Source organism: Taeniopygia guttata, chromosome 2, assembly GCF_048771995.1.
Source record: "Taeniopygia guttata chromosome 2, bTaeGut7.mat, whole genome shotgun sequence".
NCBI lineage: Eukaryota > Metazoa > Chordata > Aves > Passeriformes > Estrildidae > Taeniopygia > Taeniopygia guttata.
The window spans coordinates 35,597,997-35,612,220 of NC_133026.1; the positions used below are offsets into that span (position 1 = coordinate 35,597,997).

Here is a 14,224-nt window from a genome sequence, read left to right on the forward strand (position 1 = left end):
TCACAATCATCACAGGACTCCAGCTAAAGCTCCCTGCACTTTCTGTTGTAGTACAATTACGTGTAGCAATAAAGTGAAACTTAAGTGACTGAAAGCTCATATCCCCAGGAACTACCGCTCTCAATGATATATGGCAAGTGCATGCAGTCTATCACAACAAGGATCAAGATATAACCAGTAATTACAGAAAGCAGAGCTTCCACTTGGAAACTAAAATGCATCTCACAGTTGCGCGTCCCTATTTAAAAAACAGTAAAGTTCAAATCTAATGATTCTTTCCAGCAATTACATTTATGATGTAATTTATGGCATTTATTAAACTACCAACATATGGAATGCTCCTTTTATGTCAAATTGCAAGTTTCCCAAGACACACAAGTGAGTTTTATAAACTGCTACAGCAGGAACATTTCATTTTGCTGTGACTTAGAAGTGGCAAGTCCTGAAGGGTCACTGGAGATTATCTCAGCTGGCTGGACCAAGCCAAAGCTGTGGATTTGATCCCTGCATGGGCCATTCATTTAAAGATTTGGACTCAATGATACTTGCAGGACCGCTCCAACTCCGAATATTCTGTAATTCTGTATTGCCACAGACCAGAATTCACTTGAAACAGAAAATGAAGCCAAAAAAATTAACTCCTTCATATTTGCGTTAACAGAAAGGACAGAAGATCAGATCCAGCAAAACCCTTATGCTGGTTCTTCATATCACATATATATAATCAAACTGAGTTGAATGAGATATGCACATGGACAAAGCTTTAAGAAAGGAGAAGAATTAGCAGAATCTGGACTACAAAGAAATAATCCATTGGGCTCTTCTGCTCATCGTGTTTCTGCTCTGAACCTGCTAGACATTAATCTGCTCTGAAGCATTTTTTAGTCAGTTATAGGCAATCTATACACAGTCTGGTTCAAGTTACCACATCTCATAAATAACCTAACAATATTTTGCCGTGCTAATTTTATTTCACCACTCCTGAGGACTAATGGGTGGTAACAGACCTGGTCAACTTGAAATACAAAACTCAAATGCTAATTTAATTTATGTTCTTCTGCTCACAGAAATGAAAACAAAATTAAATAACTTTGCCAATGGGGAAATATTTGCCTTTACTAGTCTTAAATCAAATCACACCTGCAAATGTAGAGTTGTAGGTTTTGTTCTTTTTCCAGTCACACAGCCACTTGCTTGGAGTTGTTTATTTTTTATGTTTGGGTTTTGCTTTTTTCCCCCAGGTGAATGGTGAAGTGAAACAGAAAGCAGAAGTCAGGCACAAATAACTGTTTAATGTAAAAATAACTGATAGGAAGAGAAGGTAAGCATTGAAATCATCAAGAAGTACTATGTTCTACAGCACAAAGAATTTCCTGACAAAAAATCCATACACTTTTTACAGGAAAAATGCTTCTCTGTCCTCTACTTGCACAATTTCTAATGCATGACACTTCAAATTCTGAATCAGACTTCTTTCCTTCTCCAAGGAGAAAACTGAAGAGGCTTCTATTGATTTAAGCAAAAACTGAAATTTAATCTCAAATAAAAGAGAGATTTCAGTATGGATATACTCTTAACTATTGATTCTGATATAATAAGACCACAGTGAAAGTCCACTAACACATTATTTGTGTCGTGTTAGGGAACAAAATCAATAGCCCAGCCACACCAGTTTTAATAATACTGTAGTAAGTTATTTTTAAGCAGCATAACTGTCTCCAAAACATGATGGCAAAGTATCCATATGCTTGTCAGAACCTGAAAGATATATATACACTTTCAGATTTTAAATATATATACACACATAGTACTGTCCTGGTAAAATACATGTCCTTAGACTACAACACTTACAACATTCAAGCAAAAAATATGGTGGGAATGTTAAAATGTAATTAACAACCTTACTTTTAAATAATTTTCTTCATGTTGTTCTCCGAGTTTTTTTTTTTTATTTTTTACTAAAGAGACAAATTCTTGACAATCAGGATAAAAACCATATGTTCATGTATTCACATCATAACTTAAAAACTTCTTTGGGACATATGAAGTATTGCTATTTTTCATTCCATCAAAACATCTGGATTTTAGTGGTTTTACAGCACAAATGGCTTGTTCAGAGTATAGCCTTTCCCCATTTAAAAAAAATTTATACCCCATTCCATTCTCATCACATGGCTAGCATATGCTTCATACCAACTTTATTCAAGGCCAAAACCTATTGTAACTCATCAAGCCAATGAGTAACTACAGGAATGTAAAGCAAAATAAAATTAAAAAAAAAAAAAACCTCAATCAAGTCAGTCAAAAAAATTCCCCTAAACACCAAAAATTCCACATTATTCTGAGAAGTGAAGAGTTAAATTACTATCAGAGTCCTGTTTTTTCTCAGAAGGTCATCATAACCAAAGAGATGAAATAAAAGAATTAGAGGATGAATAAGTTAGCTTAGTTGCTGTATGATCTGTCAAAGCAAGTACAGTTTTCCAAAATAAGTAGATCAGATAAGAGCAAAGAAGGAATGCAGATTATTGAAATATTTCTCTTTCCAACAAAATACCAAAACAAAACAAACCAGCTTACCCCATAGAGGCACTGTTGAAAATATGGTTGCTTAAGACAATTCCATCTGCCAGCACATATCCTCCTGAGATTTGCTCACCATTTGCCTCTTATTTCCAATAAAACTTGGAGATAGCAGAGGTATAAGATGATAGTTCTTCATCCCCTTTTTTTTATAAGGCAAGGGATGCAAAACAGAAAGAATTTTTGCTTTTGGGCAGGTGATATAATCTTTTGTTGTTCCAGGGCTTTTTTTAGTAAAGGCCTGAAGTATTATAGAGTAGACCCTAATTTGTCTCTTCCAGCTTTGTGGCAAAAGGTTTGCTGCAACTCTTTTACTTTCCTTGGGTTTTTTATTGTTATAAAGTTCAGTCATTGCAACTTAACATTAGTATTGTCTCTAAGTGAGAAGATAACTTCTTCTGCACTTCTGACATTTTGCTGAACAAGCAATGAGCCACCCAATTCACAAACATAGCAATGTCTTCTTCACAAGTAAAAATGTGTGATGATTTTATCAATTTAATTTGGGTGAAAACTGATGTGGTTTCACCTGAGAGAGAAAAGCAGCCCATAAGCTTTGGACAGTATGGATAACAAAGCAAAGGAACACAGAATGACACTGTCAAGGGACAACATGGAAAACACACTAGGATTTCTTGGAAGAGGCCACCTTAACAGAAACAAGAAAGATCGGGCTCATAAGCAGATTTATAAAGCCAAAACCTCAAGACAAGCATGCCCACCTCAAGCCTGAAATGTCTTAGCAAAGTGCCCCTTACTCCTCAAGCACCAATCTACACTAGATAACCCTTTGCTGAGCTCAATTTTCACACTTTTTCAAAAAGCAAAGGACAGTGGCAAATCCAACCACTAATTTTGGAGAACCATGTGGATTATCAGTGTTATGGTACACAATGGAAACTGATGGGTTCTTCACAGCCAGCTTTCCTTGAAAGCTTGGATAGTCTTTCCATAGACACTTCACTTTCAAGTAAATCAGTTTCTAACACTAAGAAACATAAAATGAAGCTTACACTTGCAATCTAATCCTGTCTTTTCCATCTATGCATTATTTACACAGCACTTAAGTAAGTGATCAGGCACTGCTTTCCACTGGACATACATCTGCATCCGTGCAAAGCAAGGCAAAAGTTCAGAAAATAAAAAAATGTAATAAAGGAGAATATTTCCTTACATTCTCCTAGCTGTGTATATCAGAAGGTAACCTAAGTAACAGTAACCAAAGTCAGCAAGCAAAGTTAAGTTTCTAGCTAGCATTCCAGAAAAATGATTATCAGGACAGTTTTATCCCTGCTTTCAAGAGAGTGATGCTAAGGGAATGAGCATTGCCAGAAGGTTGAGGGAGGTGATCCTGCCCCTCTGCTCAGCCCTGGGGAGCCACATCTGGAGTGCTGTGTCCAGTTCTGGGCTCCTCAGTACAAGACAGACATGGAGCTTCTGGAGCAGGTCCAGCAGACAGCTATGAAGTTAGTCAAAGGTCTGGGGGAATCTTTCTTACAACAAAAGGCTGAGGGAGCTGGGCCTGTTCTGCCTCAAGAAGAGGCAACTGAGAGGGGAGCTCAGTAATGTGTAAAAAATATCCAAAGGGTGGGTGTGAAGAGGATGGAGCCAGACTCTTCTTCAGGAGGACAAAAGGCAATAGGCAGAAATGGCGCAGGAAGTTCTACCTGAATATAAGGAAGAACTTCTTTACTGTGCAAGTGACCACAGACTGGAATATATTGGTCAGAGAGGTTGTGGAGCCTCCCTCATTGGAGATATCCAAAAACCATCTGGCCTCAATCATGTGCCATGTGGATGACCCTGCTTGAGCAGGGAGGTTGGACCAGATAACCCATTGTTGTCCCTTCCAACCTCACGCAATGATTCTGTGAGTTCATAATAGTGCAAGATGACTTGCAAAGAATGTTCTGTTTCTCTTCCTGAAAATGTGCTCCCGCCACTTCAACCAACTCCAGCGTTCTCCAGACCCTTCCACAAGACACAGATACAGCAGAGGATAACCAAACAAAAAAAACTGCATAACCTGCCAGATACATGAGTTAAACCAATTCACAGAGCTGACAGGAGGCAAGAGAGGGGAGTAGGATTTCCCCACATACAGCTGCAAAAACTTAAAAGAAAAAAAAGCAGCCAGCCAAAGTGCGCTTTAAACATATGCCACATTCTGGAACTGATCTCTCATTATCTGACTATCAAATTTGCAAATACATGCAGTTCTAAACTGTAGATATGACCAACATCCACCTTTTTGACTGAAGTCAACAAGAGCTGTTGTTGGAACACAGGAAGAAATACTAAGAACTTGAAAAACTTCTGGCAGTAACCTGCAAATTAGCTCCTACCTGCAACATGGAGATAACCACATTCTTCTCACCATTGAGATTAAAGACTTGTGAGAGATATAGTTATCAGAGCAATCATTGCTACAGAAAAGCTACAAAGAAAAATGAGTACAGCACTACCAGGCTCACTAGCCTTGTAAATAGGACCTAGCGTAAGAATACAATAAAATACTCTGTAGCCACTCATAATTTACCATGGCTTACTCTAAAAGCCAATGAAGGAGAAAACCTGTGGAAAAAATGATGTCATGATATACATACTTGCTGGAAGGGCTAAAGTAGATTCACAGAAGACAGACTTGACAGTCCAAATGGGCTTTTTACACCTCTAGGAGCATTTCATTCCTAGAAGCCTCCGAATCCACACAGATATAGGTGAAACACTCATTGTTAACTCAGTTTATCTGCAGAAGTTATTTCTCAGCAAAAAAAATAAATGAACCAGTCATGATGCAAAAAGCCTGCAATGTCTACATAGTGCAACACGAGCCTATACATGGCAAACAACTAGAACAGGGAGGGAACTGCTAATCCTGAGAGCACGTAGTCATAGGTGACAACTGAAGAAAAAGAGCAGGAACAACACCTCCATCCGCCCCACATCTTGCCTATCCACTGACATCTTCAGAGACTGGAGTGATGAGGATACAACACGCCAAGCAGAACTCAGCGGAGCTGGAGAGCTTATGCTATTTAGCAAGCCCAAGAATCTGATGGAAGTGCTTCTACTAACAGTCTCCTTAAACCCATGCCTCCTAAAACCATATTATAACAATCTATGATGAATAAGAAACACATATACAAGTATGCTTTACAACAAACCTATACATTTAATCAGACTTAGAAAGCCTGGGTTTAACGTCTCCTCTTTTTACCAGACATCCTCTGTTCCTGAGGCAAGCCACATTGCTACCACAAGTACTTTTTCTTCCTCCACAGAATGTCAAAGATGAGACTTCATGAGAGAACAGGAGAATGAATATGCTAAAGCTTGAGAGACAGTCAGACAGAACAGTGACGAACATTCCAGAAAAGCCCAAAGAAGTGTGTCCTCAATATTAATTCATTTTTGCTAATGACACAACTTGCAATACATCTTGGTAAAAGCTGTCAGACTATCAAAGGACATAAACAGTTCACTTTGAAATAAATACACATAAATGTTGAAACAACTGCAATACATAAACATGAAAAAAATTCCTCTATCATTTGCTTGGTGCTCTCAATAACAGCAGTGCATCCCAATTAGTGTATCAAAAAACATAAGAGAACACAAATACAGAAGACAGGCACTCAAAGTCTGCAAAGATACAATTTCTCAACTCTCACAACTGCCTACAAGAGCACAGTCCTGTCCAATTACCTATTCTAAACCTCCACCTTTTTCAAACTCAAGTTTGCTTGCAGCAGGTTTTAACTCCCAACCAATTCCCACTACTCTGGGCTGACACGCTGAGCTGCACGAGGTGTCTCATCAAGCAGCACACCAGCAGCTTTTGTCTCACACCATGAGAGACATGGCTGCAGCTTCTCCTTTGACCTGACTTGCAAAACAAGAGAAGTTGCAGCACACTGCAGGGCACAGAGGCTCTACCTGGCATCCTGCCAGCCAGCTCTAGCAGATTTTGGTACTGTGTTTTTTTATATATAGCAAGAAGCAGGTCCCAGCCTTCTGCTCAAGCTTCAGATTTCCAAATGGTGCGAGGAGTAATTGCTTGTAGAACAGGCTAATTCCGAAGTGAAAGAGGGCACAAGCAACGGTGTGAGCAATACTGGCAGAGATGCCTGACGTCAACTAGCAGGAAAAAAATGGAATATCTATGGATTGTCACAAGAATTAAAACAAGACTATTTCAGACTGAAGAAAAAAAAACAAGGTAAAAATTGCATGAGACTGGATCTTCACCCCTTTGATGTTTTACGTCTTTAGTGTCTCCCACTATCCTGTTCCCACCTACATGGCTGCACCTGTAAGTATCTATTACCACATAAGAGTTACTTTATGACAAGCTATCAAAAACTGAAGACTAACTTCAGCCTCTCAAAATACCTCTCACAGAGCCCAGAGAGCACAAAAGAGCAAAGAAAATGAGCAGTATATAACCCTGAAAACCTGAATTGCTTTACCATACGAAAATTGGATAAAATGCAAATTAAGGAAACAAATGTCACATCAGAGTAAAAGCATAAACAAAAAAATCAAAGAAAACAAAACAAATAAAAGGGGAAGGGTAAAGGAACCTAAAATTTGACAACCTGTAAGTAGCTGTAAGGCTAAAAATTAACACAAAATTATCACTTAGATCTCTGCGTGGAAGCATTTTGACTGAAGAGAAGTCATTTACTTAAAGAAACTGAAGATGTTTTAAGAACTTAACTACTATTCAGAAAACCTCATGGACTAATCAACACACTTACTTTCATAGAAAAAAAAATCTGAAGAAAAATATTATGTACTTACTATCGTTTAGTGTTGTGAAGTCCAAGAACCGATATTCATAGCAAACATCTATCTTGGTTTCTACTTGGGGCCTCTTCAAAGTTGAATAGATGTTACCAGGTCGTTTTTCATCATGCTTCTCTAATTTGTTCAATCCACAACCCATTTCAGCAGTTCCTGATACAAAGAGGTAGGGAAAAGGGAAAAGGCATAAACATTATTAACTTTGAGGTTTTTCTTTCTGGTTTCATGCCCCACACTAGTACATTAGGGTGATTTTTAATTTTTAAATACAAGCTGTCTACAAACTACATAAAATCGTGTAACTAAATAAATGCTCAGATAGTAACTGAAGTATGTACTACTCATATCTACCTCCAGGCACACTTATTATTTTATTGGAAAACTGACAGTTTAATGTATGTATTTTGCAACTTTCAAATGTATTCAATGGTACACTCTGAAGACACACATTCCATTAAAAAAAGTAGCTGAAAATGCAAAATAACTTGCTCATATTAAGGTTGTCAACCTAGTAACAATTTCTATATATGCAGTTACTAAGAGAGCACCTAGTATTAACTTTTACATAGATCTCTGTAATATTCAAATTAATATCTAGCCTCGTAATTCAATGGAATAAGCAAGTTCTCTCTGCAGAGAGCTACCTGCATTCACAGAATAACCTCACTTCCTCCCACCTCATTTTTTTAGGAAAAATTGGCACTTTACAAAACTGTTTTCAAAACAGAAGAGGCACCCGGCCACAGAACTGCATTAGATAAATCTAGGTCTCTTTAATAAGCTGCCAGCCCACATATTAAAGTATTATTCTTGACAACCATTCCTGCTACACATTAAATGTTTCTCAATATCCTGCACATTATAGCTCATCTGAGTATGAAAGAATGGAAGAATTACATCCAGGTGATCCAAACCCTCTAATTCCTCTCAACAACACTGGTGGGGCTCAGGCAAATTATTTTTTGCAGCAAGTACAAAAACCAAAAGTATGAACACATACTTTTGCACCTGAGGCACCTGAGGTTTTCCATCACAACCCACCCAACATCCTGCCTCCGCCTACAGGAAGAAACTCATGCTCTGAGAACAGGGAGAGAAATTCAGAATAAACACCCAGTAACAAAGAGTGGCTCCCGCAGGCCCCCCTGCGGGATGCTCAAAGGCATGGGATCCATCCATGGAGCATCAGGAAGGTCAGTGTCACAGCCTCCCCGCAAGCTCTGACACACAGCAGTGAGCACCTGAGAAAGTTCAGTCACAGACCAGGCTGTCTTTACCTTGACAGTTTATAAACCTAAAGCAGAAGATGAAATCCTTGTTCAGGTTTACTGTCGCCAAAGAGACGTTCATAAGCTTATGCCACAGCTCCATCCCCTAGGAGCTTAGAAAGTTAGGCAGATATGCAGCCCCAATGCATTTGGAAACTACTTGCAGAAAATTATCTACATTTTTATTTATACTGTGGTATTTTCTATACATTTTGTTCCTTCCTCATACTTCCTTGCAAAATAGTTCTTATTAATAGTTCCTAAATCCCTTGCTGTATTTTGCTATGATAAATGTATTCAAGTACTTTTCTGCCATTTCCTAGACAGGATCTCTGGTCCCTTCACCACCCCACTCACTCTCATTTGCATCACTGTTCTCATTTCTCTATATGAACACAGGTGGCCATATGCTCAAAATGAGATCTTAACAAGGCTTATGAAAATAACATTCATGCTTCCCTGTCTCTACTGCTAATAATACACCTACTGCACCTAAAATCATCATTCACAGCTGAATCATCACATTCACAGTTTACTGTCAACTTCCTAGCAGAGAAAGAACCTGCTTCTCCTTATTTTTATCCAACACAACTGAGAAGTTTCCAACTCATCTCTCATAACTTTTCTCTATTTCTTTGTGCTTATACTGCTCAGTAATAACCTCACCCCATTCTCCATCACCCTTGGAAGAAAGAGCTGGAAGTTTTTCTGGGTTCAGCAATACCATCCACCTTCTTATCATGTGCCAAGTCCATAAATGCACACCTACATCTTCCTGCAAAGCACCTAATAAATAGACTAAAACAGGATTGAACAACAAACTGAAGTTGAAAAAAGTAACACAGTAAATATTTGATCATATAGAACCTGGAAGCAGAAAAAACATTTGCTATAAAGACTTCTACCATTGAGAAAAAAGGATGATGTGATGTTTGTGCTCCTGAAGTTTCAAAATTTGGTAGATTCATACAGCAGAAAACAACCTTCTCTGATTATTTTGAAAGAAAGGTAAAAATTACTTTAACAATTTCTATCAATGAAATTGAGATTTACACACTCCGTTTTTTTTTAATTTGGAATTTAAGGTTAAAAATTCTCATGATCTTTTTATGTTCCCAAAGTGATACTTTCCATCTTTTTTTTTTTTTTTTCGCAATGACAACTATTACCATTAAAGGATTATTCTTTCATATATATACAGCAGTTTCTTAATTTGCCTGTGCAATATCATTTGCTTCATTCTAAAATGTTCTTTATTTTAATACATAAACATGTGTTGCATATTAATGAGCCTAACAAGACACTAGGTATTTTTCCATGAGCTACAATGGAACACATCTAGCAGCATACTTGTGCTACGGATGAATTAAGACAGCAGTAAGTGTTAGCAAGTGTACCAAATTTCTTGTTTCAGTGATTACCCAGTAATTCTTACACATCATAAGTACACAGCATTTTGTAAGGAAAAAAATTCCATTTCAGAGGTCATTCTGCTGCAGTGCCTGCAACCTTTAGCTGTACAAAAGTCTGAAATTCACAGGACTCTTAGACAGTGATGGCTGCAGAAGGAGGCCTTGGGGACTCTGTATTTCGCATCGCGGAACGTTTTGCATTCTTTCCCAAACCGGGGTGAAAGTGCTAAAAAATAAAAGCCCATGCTTCCAGCAGCAACCACAGACACTCTCCTGTGCCCCTCCAGCAAACATTTTCTTAGACCTTTGCAGAAAAACTCCTCCAGCCTCACTACCCATGTGAGCAATGACCTCTGCGAACAGAGACAACCCACAAGTTATTCAGCACGAGCTACCTGCCCACTTGGGAATGGACTGAAAACATGCTTTTTTGTTATTAATTCCCTGAGTGACTGTTCCTAGAAGACTGATTTTCACCTTTGTGCTGTTTAGCTAAAACTTCAAACAGCATCCTTGAGAATAAAGGCTTCCTCACATTTTGCTAAGTATAGGCAGTTATGTTACTTAAAGCACACATATGGAAAAGGATGATGAAAAAAGATGCTTTCAACTTGAAAAAAATGAGGGATCAGGGGACAAAAATTACATTTCACAACATCACAATCTTTTCCACAGTAATTAGAACAAAAGTGCTACAGCAGAAGAAAACAAATCTTAAAAAATAAATTTCCTATTTTAGCAGAGGCGTCTAAGTATGAAAATAATTCCACAGAATAACTAGGAATTCTTAAAAGTTTTCTCAAATATACTGATGATGTGTGCATGACTAGTCATCACTCAATCACCAAATTCTGCTCAAAGTTATCCCACAAATGTCCTTCTGGGACAGCTTGCTTTATAACCTTTCAAAGGCTTTTAACATCAGTTATTACCTTCTTCCTTTCATTCACAGCAAAGTTAGTGCTGTTCAGTTTTCCTACCATCATCTGAAAGTATCTCTTTGCTTTTCACTTACAAATCTACTTGTCAACAGGATATTGTTCACCTTCTTAATTTTCAACATTACAGTTATCAAAGAGTGCTATAAGAAATGTTCATCACTGATGCATTCAAAGTAATCTAAACTCACTTCAATGGACATTTTCAGAAGGTCTATTACTTTGCTGTAAGACATGTTTAAGGTTACTGTACTACACAGATTTATCCTGGCTTTCTATACCTACATGTGAATTCCACTTCAATTCATATTAAACCAAAATATTATCACTAATATTCATTTTTTAGCAAATTGAAAAACAATCCTTCAAAGACACTGCCAAATTTTCAAATTATTTTTGCTCTGCAGTAGGTTCTAAGACAAACATTTTCTTTTTCATTAATGCAGAAATTAATTATCAACTCAGAAGATCTATCCTATGGAAAAAAAAAAAAAAACTTGGAAAAGCAACATTTAATGAAGAACATTAACCCCTAAAATTATGATTTAGCTATGGGCTTTTACAATTACATATGCCAGAAAAACTAATTCTGTCCACAAACTCACTTAGATTGCAAATTAATCTTACATGTGCTCATTGGTCTTGTTGATCTCTAACTGTTCACGTGTTCAGCCACATGATGATAAAACTAGAACTGAAACCCAAATCTCACAAGAGATTGGGTTGTTTTAGTCTGCATCTTCACTTTAACTCCACAAAGCAACAAGAAAAGAAGGTATGCTGAGTTGCAGAACAGCAGCAAAGCCTAGTCAATTAATTCCTTAGTTTCTCTTGTGACGGCCAACAAAGGCCTTCACTGGTTAGGAGAAGAGCAGCTTGCTTCTGCAAACTGAATGCAAAATCTAACCCAGGATTCATACATCCCAAACAACCACCCAACTCACAAGCAGCAGAATAAACCTCTTGCTGCCACCTCCTTCTCCCCAGTACTGTCCTGCATTGTGTAATTTAGGAGCAGAGGAGCTCTGGGGAGCATCTTGAGGTACAGGACAGAAACCCATCCCAGCATGTCAAATTACCTGCCCCTGAATTCTCCTTAATTCTCAAGTTTTATTGAAAACAGTACCATCCTTTGCCATGAAAAAAAAAAAAATACAACAAAGTGTAGTCAGCAAGAGAAAAAAAAGCCAACTGTATTTCCACTTTTAATCACCTCTGTGATCCACAACAATTAATGTATCTTGAATATGTCATAGGAATTTCTACGCCTATTTTAGAGATGTGTCAAGTTCTCAGCTGATGATTTCTGAACCTCAGCTTTGCTAAAATACTCTCTTGCAGCCTGAATTTGCTTTCTCAGGTTGCTAGTGTGTGTTCAAAATAGATAAAACACAACAAGTTCAGAATTAGCAAAGAAAAATGATAAAATAATACCATGTAGCTAACAACTTATTTTCTTGTTAACAGTGATTCAAGCCCCAGGATTCCTTTTCAGAAGGAAAAGAGCACAAAGAAAAGAAGGAAAACCAAAAAACTCCTTGCCTTGTATCTGATTTTCTTTTGAGCATATATTGGGGAATAAATGAGGCTAATCTGATTTATTGATCCATCCTTTCATGAAACTCCCTAACAATTTATCTCCAAGGAATAATAATGAAAATTACACTGAAATGTAACAGAACCACATGGCTAATAGAAGCTTGAATAGATTACCAGAATTACCAGAATTTAAGGGATGCTTTTCAACTAAGTATATACTGGTTAAATAGTTTACTTCAACTAATCAATGCATAATGTCAATTACTACTTAGAGGGATGATTTGAAAATAATTCCAAAACAATTCTTTTAAATACTTATAATCTTAGTGTCAACTGCTAAGTATATAGCATTAGACTGAATATTCTAGCAAATGTGTAAGTGCAATACACTACCAGCTGAAATAGGAACAAGGTAATTTTAATACTTATAGTGATACCCAAGGAAAATATGCTGTATGGAAAATTAATGCTTGTCAGCTTGTTTTTAAGCAAAATTAGCAAGAGCAAGCTTGCTTGCATTGACATTTTAAAAGCATTTATGGGCCAGTACTAGTGAACGTATTTTGTAAGCTTTATCATGAATTAATTTATTTTTTAAAACACATGTCCTAGACTCTTGCTAACGTTCTTCTCAGAAAACATAAACTATAGTATTCTTACTGATGAATGCAGCAGCTGGAAAACAAGATAACTGCAATGTATTAACAGGTTTTCTCTCTTGATTTTGGTTAAGACCTTTCATCTTCATTCTTCCTTCCATAGGTAAGACTTAGGTACCTCATAGGGATGCTGGAAGGCATTTACAAACAATTGCAGGACCTCACATTTGTTATGCAGTAATGAGACATGCTTATTTTCTTAAACCCTCACTCCCGCAATCCTGACCTTTCCATATTGAAAATAATAAGCACTTCATGCTCAGTTCTCTTGCTGGCATGTGGTCACTTAATTCTTGCATCCTTCTCAGTCTACGAAACACCAGAGTGCTTAGTCCCCCACTCAGCTCCAAACAGACCCTGAGAGTGCTTGCAAATTATAGTCGAGTCCCTTTCCCAGCATAGTTAAAGCAATGAAGCAGAGGAGGAATAACAAGGCAAAAAAACCAGCATAACTGAAGCAGAGAATTAAAAACACCAGACCTGGCAAACTGGGTGTACAAGTAAACAAAGAAAGCAGACTAGGATGCCAGGATGATCCTTCGTCAGCTCCCAGAAAACAGCCCTGCTCCTAACTTCTTCCTCATTTTTCCCACCCTGCACAGGTTTCCTTACCACTGCATAGGGGTTTTTTGAGATTACACCACCTAAGAGGGAAATTCCTTACTAAGAGATACCCACTTAGTCTTTTTTTTTTCAATGGTATTACCATCCAGGAATATAGATAAGCATATATTCAATAAATATTGCAATGATTTTTATTTGTGTGGAGGGATCTGTGCTTAAGTAACTAATATTTACCAAACTATTTGAAACATTCTGAAAAACCTAAAGATACAAGGAACAATTACCATAAATCAGTCTTATCTATTGTCAGATATTACAGCTGACCAATTTTTTTCACCACATACTTATGAATTTGACCAGTACTGCCAGGATTTTAACCTTGAGGCTGATAACTAAATCTCAGCTTATAGGAAGGTTGGTGAAAGAATAATCCCAGATTTATCTTTTTTGAT

The 14,224-nt window shown here is 37.4% G+C and overlaps 1 protein-coding gene across 2 annotated transcripts in view; it reads right to left on the reverse strand.

Moving 5' to 3' along the window:
* Positions 1–14,224, reverse strand: part of RFTN1 (raftlin, lipid raft linker 1) — a 95,100-nt gene that overhangs the window by 77,022 nt on the left and 3,854 nt on the right. For both annotated transcript variants that reach the window (XM_072925682.1, XM_030264931.3), the window contains exon 2: positions 7,390–7,545. In XM_072925682.1, coding sequence (XP_072781783.1) covers positions 7,390–7,534 — 145 coding nt within the window. In that variant the 5' untranslated portion in view covers positions 7,535–7,545. The remainder of the gene's footprint in view (positions 1–7,389; positions 7,546–14,224) is intronic.